Source organism: Quercus robur, chromosome 2, assembly GCF_932294415.1.
Source record: "Quercus robur chromosome 2, dhQueRobu3.1, whole genome shotgun sequence".
Taxonomy (NCBI): domain Eukaryota; kingdom Viridiplantae; phylum Streptophyta; class Magnoliopsida; order Fagales; family Fagaceae; genus Quercus; species Quercus robur.
The window spans coordinates 31,870,833-31,890,192 of NC_065535.1; the positions used below are offsets into that span (position 1 = coordinate 31,870,833).

Below are 19,360 nucleotides of genomic sequence, written 5' to 3' on the forward strand. Positions count from 1 at the left end.
GTTTCAAAATTAACATTTTTAGAAAAAAAAAAATTTTTAAATATATATATTTTCTAAAAAACTATCTCATTTTCATGCCTAGCAACCTTAAAATAAATTAGAAAACTATTTGTTGACTTCTTTTTTTAGTTTCGTGTAAGATAGAGTTGTTTTCCATAATGTTAAACTAAATAAAAGAAGTTAAGAAATAATATTTTCTTTTTACCTTTTTTTATACCACCAAATACAGAAAAATACAAAAAATCATATTAATATAAAATTTTCCATTAAAACAAACTGAGGTGAACATAGGTTAAGAATTGAATATGTAATTTTAATGGTTAAAAAGTAAAGAAATTATACACAAATAAAAAATAAACTACATAGTTTTGAATATCAGAATATGGATTTTAATTCCATAGTTGAGACTTAGGTAAGAAGATTTGAACCTTAGACATCTCCCTTAAAAAATCCTAAATGTGATAGTTGAACTACAAGTCTCTTGGTAGGTTCCCTAATTAATCAAAACACATAATTGCATTGAATTTAATTTTCCTTGAAAAAGATAACACAGTTTGTGATTTATTGATCAATGCAATTATATGTTTGAATTTAATTGGAAGCTTAATGTACAGGACTGCACTTAAAGTTTTTCCCTTTGAATATGTATAAGAGAAACCAACCCAAATATTTGGCAAGTGTATTTTTCTTTTGAAAATCATGCATTACAATTTATAGTTGAAAATTTAGTATTCTTTAACTTATGCTGTTAGAACATTTGTCACATGACTCTTCTTTAAAATATCAAAACTTAGCTATAAAGTCTTCAGTGTTGTACTATAGATTCCTCAATTAAATTTAACCACATGATTGTATCAATTAGTGAGCCACATAAATAAATTTAATTCTCCTTGAAAAAATAAAAAAAATTTCATGTTGCATTAGCCAGTGTAGCCACATGGTTAGATTTAATTGAAGAACATAACTACATAAAGTACAACACTTAAAAAATTGTAAAAGACTGCATTAAAGGGAACATGTTGTGGATTCCAATTAGTTCAACTGGTAAAGTCTCTGATGATTGTATAAGAGATCTGGGGTTCAATCCCCGCCTATACCAAAAAATTATTGGTGTCTTAGTCTGATGATAAAGAACTATTATCAGGAGTAAACGCCATAAGTTAAAACTCTCTAAAAAAAAAGGAACATGTTAAAAAATAATAAATATACAAGATTTGACTTTATTAATTTTTTAAAAAATATGCCAAAACATTATTTAATAGAATATTAAATACATCTTAATTTATGTTATTACTTCTTAGTAAAAATTTAAAATAGTATATGATTGTTGACTAACAAAATCACAATAATAGTTATTACTACAGACAAGATGGAAAAAGCAAGTTTTTTTTTTTTTTTTTTTTTTTTTTTTTTAAGATAGTTAGAGCTCCCCCAAAAAAAATTCTTAATTAAGTTAAAAGACTCTTGGCTACAAAAGCAAGTAAATCAAAGTTTTTAGAATAATTTTACTAATATAGGTGTTACAAACTAATGTGGTGTCGTTTGAAATAAGTAGATTTGGGGTCTTGAAATTTTTGCTTGATTTGGTCAAATAAGAACTTTATCCTTTTAAATTATCCAAACAAAGGATTTGAATTTGGACCTTCAAATCTAATTCCATATGGCCCAAATCTTGCCATCCAAATGAACCACTCTCCCATGTACACATAAATATCACTTGCTACAAAATTTTAATGTTCATTTAGCTTTCAAATGGGACTTATAGTTTCATGGAAGAGGTAGAGGCAGAAAACAATTTCCTAGAAGCTCCTCAGTAACAAACATTTTCTTTCTTTTTTTGTGTAATCACAAGTGGCTTTACTCTAATTTTTCCCTCTTTTTTGTAAGTTTAATATTGCTTTAAAAAATTTTCAAGCCGGCTTAGAAATTGTGGCATTGAAATTATTGTGAAATTTTGTTTGCTATAGTGATTGATTAGAGATCTGGTGTGGGTTGGATTGTCATGAGAACAGATGTTAATTGAGTAATTCTTAGATATTCCCAAAGTATGGAGAATGTGGCTCCTCTTCTCACATTCATGGCAGAGTCCACTCATTAAATTTATGGTGGGGTCTACCGTGAAAGTGAGAAGAGAGAGTACCATTTTACTATACTCCGAGAATACATAAAAATTTTCCATGTTGGTATAGTGTATTTTGTGTTATTATGTTATTAGAAGCTAGTATTATAGATTTTCTCTTCATTATGTTAGATCTATTGCAATTAGCTATGTTAGATTTTTGCCAAGAGCGGTCTAGGGGAGGAGGGGAATGATTCAAGTTACGAGATTAGCAGTATATTGTAATTATCTCAAAAAAAAAAAAAAAAAAAAAGGGAAGCTATGTTAAAATTTTCATACAAGCTAAACACTAGAAAATATCATCCATAACATTTTTAGGAATGCAACTAACGACCCAAAAAGAAAAAATAATTTAAAAAAAAGGTTTCCCTAAAAAATGTTTGTAGAAGAAAAAAATGCAACCTTAAGGCCTAATAGTTATTTATTCCTGCCCAATTAGAGGCTAAATTCCGTCTTTCTACATACATGTTGTAATAAAAAAATCCATTAATAGTGACAAATAAAAAAAATCACCATTTCGTATCAATCTAAATAATAAGGAGGCCCTTCTCAAAAATAAAATAAAATAAAATAAAATAAAAAAGGAGGTTTAATTATGATTACTAAAAGTTTTGAGAGAAAAAATAACATTGAAGTGAGCTGTTTTTAATTTGACCGTTAGGAAACTAGGGCGGTAATTCTTACCAAAGAAAGGTGGGAATTTGAAATTTTAAACATTAGTCTATGATAAGGAGTTACGAACTTCAGATCCAGATAGAATTGGTAGGATTAAAGAAAGATCTTTCTCAAAAAAAAAAAAAAAAAAAAAAAAAAAAAAAAAAAAAAAAAAAGAAGGAAAAAAAACTTACAGTGATTATTGCATTAGCCTAGACTGTAAACAAAAAACCGTGGTTATTGCACATAGATCATAGATGAGGAGGATTTATGACTTTGAAATATTATGCTTTGTTGCATAGTGAAAAGGATTTGGATTGGGAGAACCAAATTATGGCTTAATTATCCTCAAAAAAATTTATGGCTTAATTAATAATTTGCATAAATATTTAACATTTTAAGAATGTAGCAATTTTTTGGACGTATTGTGAAAAATAATAATAATGATAACAATAACGGCCATAAATGAAGAATTTTTTTTTTTTTTTTTTTTGAGAAACATAAATGAAGACATTATTTGCTAGTATTGAAATTGTATCACATTACATCATTACCTTTATCCCAAAGGGTTGAAATTACATTCATTCACAATGCAAGTTGGATTTCTCTAAGAAATTATTCACCCCAAGAATCACATCAGCAATACTTAACTGTCTTTCCACTCAATAAGATGGTACAATGTGGTCCTCCCCTAAATAATTTTGTTCAACATGTGACAATTTACTGAATTAAATCCTAGTTACCAACATAGACATATTTTTTTTTTTAATAATTTAAAAAAATAAAATAAATAAAAGGCTTTCACCTTTACCTACACAAATCAATCACAATTTCCAGCTCCACTGACACACACCTAGATGCACTAAACAAATAAAGAGAGAAATGCCTATGTCGTTGTCTAATTGGAGTTGGGGATGGTGGTGCTGGAGCCACCAAGGCACCACCGATGAGGGTGAACATGAAGGTTTTTTATTTTTTATGACTAGATTGGTGACTAGAATCTGACTTAATAAATTCTCACACATGGCCCTTCAAGACTGGGAAAACTACTAGGTATTATTACTATTTAGTCATTGTGAATAATTTCTTGCTTCTTCCCCCTCTTTTGGAAATTTTTAGTGCACTTTTTTTTTTTTTTTTTTAAGAGAGTTTTCAACTTATGAGTTTTTTTTTTTTTTTTTTTGAGAGTTTTCAACTTATAACATCTACTCCTAATAATAACTCTTTATTATCATACCAAGATACCAATCAATTTTTGGTGTACGTGAAGATTAAACCACAAATCTTTTATACAACCATCAAAAACTTTACCAATTGAACTAACTGAAACCCACTAGTACACTTGTTGTAGTACACCATTTTCTCACATACAAGAAAACAGTGAACCCCATTTGTGGATTTCATTTTCATACATATAATTGATCCTTACGTGCGATATTTAGGATAATTTCTCAAGGAGGGGGATTCAAAATTGAAGTATCAACATTTACATATCCAATTGCTCCAAACGTCCAATCTGTACATAACATGATTTAAACATTCAATATGCTTAATGACCATATGGTTCCTTATCCCATAGGGATCAGGACTTAGCAGCCACCGATTTATGCTAAAAATACACATTCTTTGTAAGTTCTTTGCACTGCTATGGAGCTCTTAACTTCAGATGCAATTAGATTTTACTATTGAATTTGTGATTATAAAACAATGTCAATTATAAATAACAATACAAGTTACAATTAACCCCGTCTTCTTTTTGTATCCTCCGACACATTTCACATAGAAGATAAATTCCGCTAACAGGGCTGGTTGACACCAAACAGATAACCCGAGGGAAAGATGAGTAGATGACATTACAGGTATACCTGAAAGGCCAATCTTATCAAACACCGGGCGGGAAATTGGGAATGTATCACTTGTTCTCAACTCCTGCAAGAATAATTCTCATATCCAATATTTTTCAAAACCTGAAATGGAGAACATATGTTTCATGCATCAAAACTATGGTGAAATAATTAGCCATTTACAACCATCTCCATAATCACATCGTTCCAAGAGTCTATTGGGCCAGGTAAGCACCAATGCAAACAGTCATTCTGAACTGTGGCGTTTTTGTCCTTTGCATATGGATAAAACTCTCTATATGGACCTGGATGCCCATCAGGCCGCAAAAGTGAAAGCATAGTTAAGTCAAGAAGTTTAAGGTTCACCCCGTTTTCAGAAGCTTTAAGTGCTGCCTTCTCAAACTCCTCTAGCTCTACCTTACGCAGGATCCTAATTAATTCATTCAGTTCCATCTCACCTTCTTTAACTGGTGCTGTTCTGAGGCAATTCCCTCCACTAGACCACTCTCCATTCTCAAAGTGATCTGGCGTGGATGTCCTAAAAAATATCAGGCCCTTGTGATTGGACGATACTATGAAGTCCAATACAAACCGGAGGGATTTCCGATAAGCAAAATCAAATCCCAACTCCGTCAAATTTCTTTTAGGACAGTAATGACAGCCCAACACTGTGTCATTCTCATGATAGATTGCAGTTTTTAGAAACCATTTCCCACTTGAAATTATCATGTAATCCAATTTCTGGTATTGATCAGTCCACTTCTTGTCAAGTTTGTCGAGATACAGCTCAACTTCAGATGTTGAAACACCATTAAAGTCCTCAAAAATATCTGCTTTTACAAGGAAGGGGGACCAAATAACTGAGATAGTGAAGTTGTAAGAGGGGAACTGCCATCTTTTGGACCTATAATCTTCATCATGGTAAACTTGAACAGCTTGTTCTACCTGAAGGACATAATAATTCAATTGCACAGGTCAGACAATCCTCTAGTGCCATTTTTTGAAAACAATAAAATCTCCCACATCATGCTGCCTAACAACAATCGTCACCCATAATGAAGGCACTCAGAAAATCAACATAAAGTCATAAACAACACTTGAAACTTTATTTATTTAATCAAAATATAAATGCAAGTCTCTACACCAATTCTAGAAAAACTGACAAAACAAAACTAATAATTAATAACCATCAAATTCACAAGAAAGAATTTGAAATTTAAAAATAAAAAATAAAAAACGTAATCAATAACATCTGCAAATGGACCAAGTGGGATTCATACAGGTCAAGAGTTACCAGCAATTGAGCCTGCATGAATGCAATGTTTAGCAGCTTCATTTAATGCCACTCAGTAAAATTAGGTAAATCCATTTGGATACTGCGTATCAACAAATAGAAATGCAAAATAGTGTTTTTGTGAATTGAAGCAGGGGTATCTTCACGCCTATTTTATTATGATCTTGCACTACAAAAATACAGAATGCACAATGAAGGATGACTTTTCTCAATCTAATTCAGTAATAAATCACAGAAATCTTCAGGTATTAAATTCTTGGATTTAAAAGAGCCTGCATGAATGCAATGTTTAGCAGCTTCATTTAATGCCACTCAGTAAAATTAGGTAAATCCATTTGGATACTGCATATCAACAAATAGAAATGCAAAATAGTGTTGTGAATTGAGGCAGGGGTATCTTCACGCCTATTTTATTATGATCTTGCACTACAAAAATACAGAATGCACAATGAAGGATGACTTTTCTCATTCTAATTCAGTAATAAATCACAGAAATCTTCAGGTATTAAATTCTTGGATTTAAAAGAGGGAAAATGGAAATGTTGTTAATAAGCCACAGATGAAGGATGAGCTTATAGGAATTGAACTCCATGTATTATCAACACACACACAAGAGGAAATGTGGTTGGAGACTTCTAAGTTCTAACACTACTTAGAGTCTCCTTAATTAGAATAAAAAATTCATTGACAACCATTTCTATATCAGAATCCCTACTTTCTAAAAGATAGTATATTCATATTACCACCAGGATGTCTTGTGTGCATGTGTTATTACAACTCTGAGAGTACACTTTCAACAACTCATGATGATTCCTTAGATTCATTGATGTGAGTACTTCAAAGAAACAAAAGCATCAACAGTGTGACAAACAACTGCTATATAAAATACATTTATAATGCCTCTAAACTAGTACAAACCTACAAAGACAGTCATAGTGCAGAAGCCAAATTCTTGAATTGGCTTAAGGACTAAAAGTAGCAATCATCATCTTATAGCAAAAAGGTTTCATTAGGATTGCAATTATGCTAAATAAAAATTTTACATGTATCAGAAGTAATCAAATTTTCTGTATGGTGGGATTACCTTCCTCCTATGATTTACAAATAATAAAGATGTAAGTGCTCGTGAAAGGGTAGAGAATCACACAAATCATAATTGAAGCAACAAAAAAAAAAAAAAAAAAATAGTGTGGAGGACAGGACCTACTCACTTCATGTCCAATAACCCAAATTCAAGACTCAAATATGCTACAACAATCTTAACAAGTACCTGTGAGAGCATGCAGAGCAATGACTGGACATGGTTGCGAGATATTGAATCGCCAATTAGTGCCCATGTTTTGTCCCTCATCGTCTCAAGAAATCTCTCTGGATCAAAAGGAGGTAACTCACAATCTCTTGGATTCCACCTCCAGTACAGGTACCCTCTATCTGGCCGCCCATTATCAATGCAATTCTGATGACTTTCAATTAATGAGCAGCTCCGATTAGTGTACGTAGGACCTAATGGGTTAGGTATCCAATCCCCAGTAAGAAGATCACATTTTTCTTCAAAATTTTCTGCAACAAGATTTGACTTCCATTCAATACAAAATGGACAATAACACTATAAAGAGAATCAACAAAATCTTGATGCGGAAAATTTCATGAAAACTAATAAGTAACAAATGGTAGTAGACTACAGACTACACTAGATCAATGAATCATGCAGTACTATAATAATAAGCAACATACAAATTAGAACAAAACCCATTAAAATTTTCCAGTAAAACCATCACACTTCTATGCATGATTTAAAAACTTAAAATCAACCAACGTTAATTAATTACACACTTCTTAAAGAACCACCAAAATCCACAAAACCATTTATGATCCATAGATCTCAAACCAATCTCAAGTGTCCATCTCAACACCACACTGTTCAAGAACAGAAAGTTTTGATTTTTCTAGTGCATCCAATGCTAAAATCCAAAAAAAAAAAAAAATGTAAAAAGAACAAAAAAAATAACAAAACCCAATAAAATTTTTCAGTTAACACCATCACAGTTCTATGCATAAGTTAGAATCAACCAATGAGAATTAAGTCATTAACTACACACTTCTAAAAGAACTAAAAAACTCCACAAAAAACATTTATGGTCCATAGATCTCATACCAATCTCAATTATTTTCTAAATCTGAGTGAAGTACTCCTACGTCATAAAAAAAAATTTATTATTTTCTACACCACACTTTTGAAGAATAGTAAGCTTTGATTTATAAAGTGCATTCAATGCTAAGACCCAAAGAAAATGTAAAAACAACAAAAACACAACAAAGATTAGCTGGATTCGATTACCTTTTGGAGGCACCTGACCTTCATTTCCTTGAACTTGCACATAAACAGGTGGGTTTGGGTTTGGGTTTGGAGTTGGATTTGGAATTGGAATTGGAATTGGAACCACACTTTTCTGGGAAATATTCGTTTCTTCTAAGATGGGAGAAACAGTTTTTGGGTTTGGGTTTGGACTTGGACTTGGATTTGGATTTGGAAGCACACTTTTCCGGGCAATAGGGGTTTGTTCTAAGATGGGAGAAACTGTTGTGGAACGAAAGAAAACAAGACGAAAAGCAAAACCCATCAACAGAATGGCAACCACTAACTTCACAAGCATATGGTTCTGCTTGTTTCTAAACCAATTGAGCTTCATTTTTCTACCCACTGAAAGACTTGGACTGTGCTGGTTCAAGTTGCTTTCTTTGGAGCTTGCTTTTAACTATGTAGTATTTTGAGTTAAAATTCTTGAATATGATGAGCAAGGAATAAGGATGGTATTGATTGGAGAATAGATTCAAGTGACCGACACTGAAGTACGATATAAAAATAAATGTATACGCCGTGATTTAAAAAAAAAAAAAATTAAAATTAAAATTGCCGTGATTGTTGGGAACAGACAAGTTTCAATCTCAAGATGGAAAATACGAGGAAATTATTAGTTTAAAAAGAGAAAGGTTGGATTTGGCACTTGTAGTTCTTACTAGTCTCCACTGGCCAGTCGGTGAAATACGTTGAATTGAGGTTTTATATATATATATATAGTTTTTTTTTTCTTTTTTTGATGGGGGAAATGAGGCTATCTTTGTTTCTACATTAACTATTTTTTGGAAAATGAATTTTTTTTTTTTTTTAATTTTCATTTTCTTATGTTTAGCCGTAAAACCTAAAATGAGTTGAAAAATCTATTAACTTTCCCTATATAGTTTCATGTGAAATAGGGTTATTTTCCTTATTTAACTTCATGTGAGATAAAATTGTTTTTTAAAAAATAATTTTATCTCATAACAAACTAAATAAAGAAAGTTAAAAAAAAATTTATTTTTACCTATTTTTTCTAATACTACCAAAGATAGGAAAAACGCAAAGAATTATCATCACAAGAACATGTACTTTTACTTGTTAAAAAGTAAAGAAATTATACACAAATAAATAAATAAACTACATATAACCCTTTTTTTTTAGCTTCACATATAACCATTTTGAATATGATAAAACTTAGGTATATTTTCTTTATGTGCAGTACAAGGTTTCAAAATTTTTTTTTTTTTTTTTTTAGTTTTATAATTCGATTGTTGGGCAAGTAGATTTGAACATTGGACGTCTACTTCTAAAACACCAAAAGGTAATAATTGAACACTTGAACTACAAACAAAGCTCTCTTTCTCCAAAAAAAAAAAAAAAAACACTGCAAAGCTCTTGGTAGGTTCCCTAATTAATCACACACATATGTATATTGAATTTAATTTTCCTTGAAAAAGATAACACAGTTTGTGATTCACTAATAAATGCAATCATATATTTGAATTTAATTAGTTAAGAAATGTTATGTTCACAACATTTTATCAACACTTTCACAACAAATCATAAATGACAAGTTGTTATTAGTTGTTACCAGTGAGTAAAAATGTAATTTTAGTGATGAATTCAAATTATAACCAGTAACAACTTATCACTTATGATTTGTTTAGAAAATGTTGTGGATAATACTTCTCCAATTGGAAGAGTAACATACTACACTTGATGTTTTTTCCTTTGCATATGTATACGAGAAATCAACCCAAAAATTTGGCAAGTGTATTTTTCTTTTCAATATCATGAGTTACAGTTTATAGTTGATAATTTTAGAGCCTGATTAGTAGGAAGATTTTTGTTTTTGTTTCTAAAATAGTATTAAAAAAAATTTTCAAAAAATTGAACTTGAAACTAGTTTTCAGATAATAATTTTTATATTATACAAGTTTGGCTCTCACTTTCAAAAACAATTTTCAAAATACTAAAATCAAAGAATAATTATTTGGGAAACCATTTCTATTTTTGAGATTTTAAAAAAAAAATTTAAAAGTAACATGTAGAATTTGTAGATCACTTTTTTTCTGTAGATAATTATAAGGGAATAAAGCTCATCATGTACCTTTTTTTTTTAATGAAAAAATTTCAAATTTGAAGTGTGGGAATTCTTTTTGTGATAAAGATAAACTCCTTAATTTAAAAGATAAAAAGCTTGGACAAACATGTGGGGTCCACTGTTCTCAATTTATTTACAACCATGTTATTAAAAACATTCTTCTAAAAAAAAGTTATTAAAAACATTTTATGTATCCTGAAAACACCTTTTTAGCCGTTTTCAAAATCATGTTCTAAACCAGGAAAATAGGATACAGTTTTTTGAAAACTGTATTTAGAAAATATTAGCCAAACAATAAATTCAAGTATGGGACCCACCATTTTATGGATTACAAAACAAAAATCTATATTCAAATACTCTTACTAAACTCTCTCTTAGCATTCTTTAACTTGTACTCTTAGAACATTCATAACGTGACTTTTTTTTATAACAACAAAACTTAGTTATAATTTGTTCAATGTTGTACCTTAGATTTCCCAATTAAATTTAATCACATGATTGTATCGATCAATGAGCCACATAAATGAATTTAATTGTCCTTGTGAAAATAAAACATATTTTGTGTTAAGGCAAGACTTAGGTACAGTATTTAGCTGTTGTTCCATATGTTCCTCTCTTAAAATTCTGTCATGTGGATTTTTTCACATGGAACAGAAGTGTATTTTTTTAGTTAAATAATCACATTACTGGATCTTAAAAGGAAAGCCTAAAAAAAGTATCTAAGATATTGTACCTAAGTTCTGTCATTTGTGTTATATAGGCCAATGTAATCATATGGTTGAATTTAATTGAAGAATATAAGGTACAACACCTAAAAAATTGTAAACAGCTGCCATAAATGGAACATGTTAAAAATAATAAATATACAAAATTTAAAGTTTTTTTTATGGGTCATGTTAACAAATGCTCCTAGGGCAATTTTTAATAAACCATATTAGGAAAATTGACATAATTTTTATGGAAAATATAAAAGATGTCAACAAAATTAATTGTTTTATCATTTTTCCATAAAATATTTCTAAAAATAATTTCTAAACCAATGCCCTTAGAACATTCTTTAACATTTCCATTTTTTTTTTTTTAGAAACAAACACATACACATGTGAGAGAGAGAATAAGGGTATGTTTGGTAATTGCTTTTCTCCTTATTTTATGTTTCCAAAAACAATTTTCTATTTTTGAGACTAAAAAACATGTTTGGTAACCCAAAATGAATAGAAAACAAAAACTGTTCTCCAACCTCATTTTGTGAAGAAAACTGAAAACATGCAAAATACTATTTTCATTTTATAATTTTCAAAAGTCAATGACAGCACGCATTTGATTCAATGAATCTATCTCATTTAATGAGTTAGCATTAGAGTTCAAATCCTAATAACAACATATTTTAGTATTTTCTACTTTTTCTTCAAAAAACTATTTTTAAATTTTAACTAACCAAACATTTTTTTGATTTCAAAAATACAAGAAAAAAAATTTTATTTTTTCCAAAAACAAGTTTTTGAAAATAGAAAACAAAAACTGTTACCAAACATAACTTAAGACTCTAATACAAAAGCAATAAAGGGAACATGTTAAAAATAATAAATATACAAAACTTAAGGTTTTTTATAAAAAAAATTTAGAAACAAACAAGACACACATGGAGAGAGAAATATACTTATAAATAATTTAAAAGTGAGAGCAAACATATCATGAGACTCTATCACAAAAGCATAATACAAACTCCATTAAAAAGACTTGTTATGCACACTTTTCGAAAAGAGAAATCTACATATAAATAATTTATTGATCTATAACTATGTGTAGTTCTCTTTAAATTTGTCCAAATTTTGAATTTATTAAATTTGTTTTGTTTAAATATGCCAAAACATTATTTAGTAGAATATTAAATACATCTTCTTCTTTTTTTTTGAGAAGAATATTAAATATGTCTTAATTTGTGTTATTATGCTGCTTCTTAGTAAAACTTTTAAATAGTATATGATTGTTGACTTACAAATATACAACAACTGCTATTGCTTTTAGACAAGATGGAAAAGCAAGTATATCGAAGTTTTTAGAATAATTTTACTAATATAGGTGTTACAAACTAATGTGATGTCATTTGAAATAAAAAGATTTAGGGTCTTGAAATCTTTGCTAGATTTTGGTCATATCCAAACCTTTATCCTTTTAAATTATCCAAACAAATGATTTGGACCCTCAAATTCAAATCCATATGGCCCAAATAATGAACCACTCTCCCATGTACACACAAATATCAATCGCTACAAAATTTTAACCCTAATTTAGCCTTCACTTTTTTTTTTTTTTTTTTTTTTTAGGAAACAATACTACTTATTAGAACACATTTAGCTTTCACATATGACTTATGGTTTCATGGAAGAGGTAGTAGAATACATTGCTTGATTTTAGGCTGCATTTATTTCAGCGCAAAACGTTTTTTTAAAATTGTTTTATTAATTTTCAGGTGTTTGGCTCAATTGAAAATGTTCGTCAAACCAAAATGTTTTGGTTTAGCTAGAAAAATAAAGTTTGTGGGGCATAAATTTTTTTTACAGCCCTAAAGAGGCATAAAACAATTTCCTAGAAACCCTTCAATAGAAACAAAGGTTTCTTTTATGTCTTTTTTGATAAATTTTTATAAGGTCTAGAATTAATATTGCTTTTAAAAATTTTTAAATTGGCTTAAAATTTGTGGCATTGGAATTATTGTGAGATTTTGTTTGCTATTGTGATTGATTGGAGATCTGGTGTAGGTTGGATTGTTATGAGAACATATGTTGGAGTGGTGTATTTTTTGTGATGGATTTTCTCTTCATTATGTTAGATTTTGTGCAATTAGCCATGTTAGATTTTCATACAAGCTAAACACCAAAATATATTTTTCAAAGCATTTTTAGGAACACAACTAAACACGGAAAAAAATGTCTCCCTTAACAAACATTTTATGTTAAAAAAAATAAAAATAAAAAGAAGAAGAAGAAGAAGCAACCTTAAGGCCTAATAGTTATCTGTCGGGGGCAAAAAAGTTTTCCTTCCGATAAATAGGATTTATATTGGGTTGGAGGTCTAAACCGAAACTCGACAATGAGCTTGATGCACGGTCCAAAGGTTATCGGTGAAGATCCAAAGAATTCATTGTATTTTATGCCTTGGGCCTAGATTGGAACTAACAAGAGTAGCACATAAACAATCCTTACAGTGGACACGTCAGCACGGTTAAAAAGCATATTGTAAGAAATAACCCAACAATAAAATGTTTTGCAGAAAATGACCCAACGGTAAGGTGTTTCTGCTGAAAATAGTCTAGCGGTAAAGTAAGATAAAACAGAATAAGCCTCCAGCTATTAGCTATTTCATAGATTAAGGAAAATATCTACACTTTCAGACTCATCATCCGTTAGCTCTAGAGAGGAGTCTTCTAATACAATAATATGAGGGAAAAATTTTATAGTAACAGTTACATCATAACCATTAATAGTAAATGAATAAGTAAATGGGTTCCATTATGACAAATAATGAGGAAAACTTAGTGTGAGATGAAGGGAGAGAGAGAGAGATCCCAGCCAGCTCAATAAGATCATTATGGTGCCAAGACATGTTCGTGAATATATAGTGAGTAATGAATCATTTATGAGTAGTATGAGTAATGAGTGAGAGAGTGTAGTAAGGCTGCTGAAGCTTTCTGCTGAAGGTAGATAAGTATTTATAAGTAGAGCTATGAGAAGTGTTTTTGAGCTAGGAGCTAGGGACTTAGTTTCTAGGCTTGAAACTAAGAATTCCGTGCTTTTTTAAGAGCTTAGGGAAGGTTTAAACAGAGAGGTTCGGGAAAAATCTTTTCTGGTGTATCTCTTAGCGTATCTTGGTGTCATTAGTGTGTTTGTTCAGCATTAATGGAGAGTTCCATTTATATCTGGGGTTTTAGGGGGTGATTAGCATATAATCTTTGCTAAATCTTTTCCAATCCTCAGAAAATCCTTAGAGAATCGTTCTTGGGATTTTAGCTAATAGTGGTAAGCTCAACTTTTAGAAGGTTGTTGCTGTTTTGGGTAATAACAGTTGGGATTCTGACTTAGTATTGAATGCTGATTGGCCTTGGCTGATGGGATTAGAGCATGCTTTAGGCTAATGATCTTGGTTATGCTACAACTAGAATCAGAGCTCCTTAGGGCAGATTGGATCACCCCAAGCCAGGTGTCAACCTTGGAGCCCTTGCTGGGAACTCTGCTGGGATCCCCTTGGTGCCCTCCAAACCACATTTCCCTAAATTTCCCCATTTGGGGTTCATGTGCTCGGTCCATGAACTAGAAAATACACATTTTCAGTATGAAAATGAGCTGATTTCATGTTGTTTTAGGAGCTTTAATGGCCTAGTCATGGCTGCTCTTAGTTTTTGACCGGCTGGGTTGGGGAAGAAAGAAAGGACAGCTGTCTGAAGCTTCCCAGCTTTCTGTCACATCCCTCTCAGTTTTATGTCACATGAGAAATCATAGGAATTCAGCTTGTGAAGGAAGGGTTCAACCCTTGACGGACACGTGTCCTCTTCTGATCTGATTGGGCAAGTTGGGACCTGATGGGAAGGGGCTCCAGCTGTTTAGTTGTTGCTGAAATTTGGCTGGTCAACTCACGTGACCTCCAACTGCTGGGATTTGTGTGTGGGTTGGGCCGGCTTAGCTAGGCTTTGTAGTTGAGCTCTTTTGGGCTTGGTTATCACAACAAAATGAAGAGTTTTGCTATGAGTGATATTCATGGGCCTTTGTAGTTAGTCGATTATGGAAAAATAAGTATAGTTTCCATAAATTTTGTGAAAGAGATTTTTTTTGAGAGATGAATAATTACATTTCCCATGAGTGAGGGATTTAGCATATGTAAAACAAGTGTCAAAAATAGTATTTGTACCAAAATAGCATTTGGGCTTTGTAAAGTAGTGCCAAAATAGCATTCGGGTTTTGAGCATAAAGTAATTATTTTTGCCAAAATAGTGTTTTGGTCTTTGTAAAATAGTTGCCAAAATAGATTTGGGCTTTTGTATTATTTAGGCTTTTAGAAATAGTTGTCAAATTAGTATTTAGGCTTTGTAAAATAAGTGCCAACTTAACATTTGGGCTTTGTAAAAATAGTGCCAAATTAGCATTTGGGCTTTGTAGGATAATGTCAAATTAGTATTTGGGCTTTGTAATAATAGTGTCAAATTAGCATTTGGGCTTTGTAAAAATAGTGCCAAATTAACATTTGGGCTTTATAAAAACTATTGTCAAATTAGCATTTGGGCTTTGTAGGATTTTGTAAAAATATTGCCGTATCGTATCGGGTTTTAGAGATGCCACATCGTAACAGGCTTTAGAGATGCCGCATCGTAGCGGGTTTTGAAGATGCCACATCGTAGCGGGCTTTAGAGATACCACATCATAGTGGGCTTTAGAGATACCACATCATAGTGGGCTTTAGAGATGCCGCATCGTAACAGACTTTAGAGATGCCGCATCGTAATGAGCTTTAAAGATACCGCATCATAGCGGACTTTAGAGATGCCACATCGTAGCGGGCTTTAGAAATGCCGCATTGTAGCAGGCTTTAGAAATGCTGCATCGTAGCGGGCTTTAAATATGCCGCATCGTAGCGGGCTTTAAAGATGCCGCATCGTAGTGAGTTTTAAAGATGCTGCCTTGTAGCGGGTTTTAGAGATGCCGCATCATAGCAGACTTTAGAGATGTCGCATCGTAGCGGGCTTTGTAAGAAGGTTTTGTTGGGCCTTTGGGCTTTGCCCACAAGTTGAATGATTTTGGGTTTTTTTGTGGAGATAGCATAATTTGTGGCCCAATTTTGGTAGTAACATGGTGAGTATTTTTTGTGAGAAACCCAAGTTGGATAATATGTGGGATATAATGGGTAATATTTAGGAGAGGACCCAAGGCAATTTATGGGCTTGTGTATGGAGTATTTGTGAAGGCCCGATAACACAGGAGAATATTTGAGTAATATGTGGCAGATATTTATGTGGGCTCAAAATAATTTATGGGCTTGTGTGAATATTTTTGTGAGTGGGCTAATGAAATTAAAGCCTGAAAATTTGTACCTCAACATTATCCATGCCCATTTAGAGGCTAAATTCCATCTTTCATATGACATATACATGTTGTAAACTTGGAATAGAAAATCCAATAATTATGACCAAAAAAAAAAAAAATCATTTTGTATCAATCTAAATGATAAGGAAGTTTAATTACGAATACTAAAAGTTTTGGGAGAGAAATTAAAAATATCTCTAACCGATATTGTAGGTAATTTCTAATCAACCTTGTAATATGAAAAATTATTTATTATTATGTAAATACTACTTCCTTCACTCATATAAATAATAGACTTTAACACAAATTTAATTAATAAAACTCATTATTATTTGTGAAGGATATTCCAAGAAGCACGAGCAATCCCTCACCTCTCACATAAAAAGGGAGTCTCACACATAAATCCTACCATAGGACCTGAGCAACAAAATACCTAATAAATTTTCGATTTGTGAAAAGCCAAAAACTTTTCAATAACCGAGGTTTCAACTTTCAACTCTTTGACTTGCATTTATGGCTGAATAGTTTGAAAACTTTGAATAATTTTTAGGGAAATGCTAACGAGTGTTCTAAGGGCACACGTTAAGAATCCAATTAATGTTTTGACAGCTTTTTTCATTTCCCATAAAAATGATGTCAAAATTTTTCTAAAATGGATTGTTAACGAGTGCCCTAAGGGGGCACTCGTTAGCATGACCCTACTTTTTATTTCGGCAATTAGAAGAGAATAAAACCATTCATTTACCTATTCTTTGGTTGGTAAACAAATCATGGACTAAGTCAATCCTAGGTTATCAATGTTGACACTAATTTTATCTATGGTTGGTTGATGATGGCTACTTGATATAAAAATTAATAGATTAAAATCAAGCTTTGTGCTTACATCATTTGGGTTACCAATGCCAATTTTTTTAAATCTAAATAATACAATTCGGTAGCAAAACCACAAAGGGACAAAAAAAATATTTATAAAGAAGGGCAACTAATTGTTCTCATTCCTAAAGTGAAGTATCCAAAAAAAATGTCTGACTTTAGACCTATTAGCTTGTGTAATGTTATTTATAAAATAATTTCTAAAGTGTTGGCTAATAGATTAAAGTTGATTTTGCCCCAATTAATCTCTCCCTCTCAGAGCACCTTTGTGCCTGGCCGGTTAATTACTGATAACGTACTTGTGGCCTATGAAACTCTGCATGCTATGCATGGCCGGAAAAAGGGCAAGAAAGGGGCTATTGCACTAAAATTGGACATAAGTAAGGCGTACGACAGGGTTGAATGGTCATTTTTAAAGGGAATGATGATCAAGTTGGGTTTTTCGGATGGGTGGATTGACCGGATCATGGGTTGTGTAACTACCCCTTCCTTCTCTGTCCGCCTCAATGGTAAGGCTTATGGTAATTTCAGACCTACTAAGGGACTCCATCAAGGAGACCCGCTTTCCACCTATTTATTTTTTATTTGTGCTGAGGCTTTTACATCTTTGCTGACTAGGGAGGAGGTGGTGGGTCGGCTTCATGGAATGTCCATTTGTCGGTTTGCCCCATCTATTTCCCATTTGCTTTTTGCTGATGACTCTCTTGTGTTTTGTCAAGCTAAGCAGGAGGAAGTGCAAGTGGTTTCAGATGTTTTAGATTTGTATGTTGTGGCCTCCGGTCCATGTATTAACTTGGAAAAATATTTCGTCTTCTTCAGCAGCAATACTTCAAGGGTGCAAAGGGATTGGATAAAAAATGCTTTAAGGGTAAAGGAAGTGGAAAAATTCGAATCCTATCTGGGCTTACCCATTCTGATTGGCCAGTCAAAATATCAAGCCTTTTCTTTTCTTAAGGAGAGGGTTTGAAAGAAGATTCAAGGGTGGAAGGGGAAGTTGCTATCGAAAGCGGGGAAGGAAGTCCTAATAAAAGCAATGGCCCAATCAATCCCTACATACACGATGGGAGTATTTCAACTGCCAGTGAAACTTTGTAACGAATTAAACATGATGTGTGCTAGGTTCTGATGGGGTCAAAGTGGGAATGATAAAAAGATACACTAGAAGAGTTGGGAATCTCTTGTCTAGCCAAAGAAGGAAGGAGGTTTGGGCTTCAGAGACATCCGGAGTTTCAATTTAGCCATGCTAGCGAAACAAGGGTGGAGATTGTTGACCAACCATGACTCTCTTCTTTATCGTTGTTTTAAAACAAAATACTTCCCCCGATGCACTTTTTTGGAGGTGGCTGATCATCCAAAAAGCTCATACGTTTGGAAAAGCTTAATTGCTGCACAACCTATTTTGAGAAAGGGGTGTTGCTGGCGTGTTGGTTCGGGCTCTTCCATTCGGGTGTTATCTGACAAGTGGCTGCCTCACCACCCAACAAATAAAATCCTGGCTCCACCGAATGAAGTAGGGGAAGATTGGTATGTGGCGGAGCTAATTGATTGGAATATTCCAATGGGACCATACTTTCATTGACGGGGCTTTTAGCAAATATGATGCTAAGGCTATTTATCGAATTCCTCTGAGCAGAAGATATGTTCCAGACGTGATAGTTTGGCTGCATAACAAAAATGGGCGGTACTCGGTGCGGTCTGGTTATTATACAGCAAGGAAGTTGGTGAGAGAGTCAAAACAGGAGGGTGAGGGGTCTAACCCAAGGGCTGGCAGCGACGTTTGGGCGAAGGTTTGGGGGCTTCACATCCCAACTAAGATCAAAGTTTTTGTGTGGCGAGCCTGCCACGATATTCTTCCAACTTATGAAAAACTTAGGCAGCGACGAATTGTTGAGAATGACTTGTGCCCTGTCTGCAACCAAGCCCCTAAAACAATTCTCCATGCATTGTGGGAGTGTGCTGCAGCTCAGGATGTGTGGGCTGGTTGCTCTCATCGTTTGCTGCAGAAAGGGCTGACTGTCCAAGCCTCTGTGCTCCAATTAGTTGAGGATCTTCTGCATAAG

General features: G+C 32.6%; 1 protein-coding gene across 1 annotated transcript; it reads right to left on the reverse strand.

Annotated features, from left to right (window-relative positions):
- Positions 1–4,423: 4,423 nt before the first annotated feature.
- Positions 4,424–8,925, reverse strand: LOC126713351 (protein trichome birefringence-like 23). The gene is made up of 3 exons (XM_050413085.1): positions 8,250–8,925; positions 7,182–7,471; positions 4,424–5,562 (listed from the first exon to the last, which is right to left on the reverse strand). The coding sequence occupies exons 1-3, from the start codon at positions 8,599–8,601 to the stop codon at positions 4,789–4,791; spliced, it is 1,416 nt and encodes a 471-aa protein (XP_050269042.1). The 5' UTR covers positions 8,602–8,925; the 3' UTR covers positions 4,424–4,788.
- Positions 8,926–19,360: the final 10,435 nt, after the last annotated feature.

Excerpts from the sequence above, each read along its gene's own strand:
- LOC126713351 (XM_050413085.1), bottom strand. The coding sequence starts at position 8,601 with ATGAAGCTCAATTGGTTTAGAAACAAGCAGAACCATATGCTTGTGAAG. Across the intron at positions 7,472-8,249 it reads AGGTCAGGTGCCTCCAAAAG|AAAATTTTGAAGAAAAATGT; the intron begins GTAATCGAATCC and ends ATCTTGTTGCAG. Across the intron at positions 5,563-7,181 it reads TGCTCTGCATGCTCTCACAG|GTAGAACAAGCTGTTCAAGT; the intron begins GTACTTGTTAAG and ends TATGTCCTTCAG.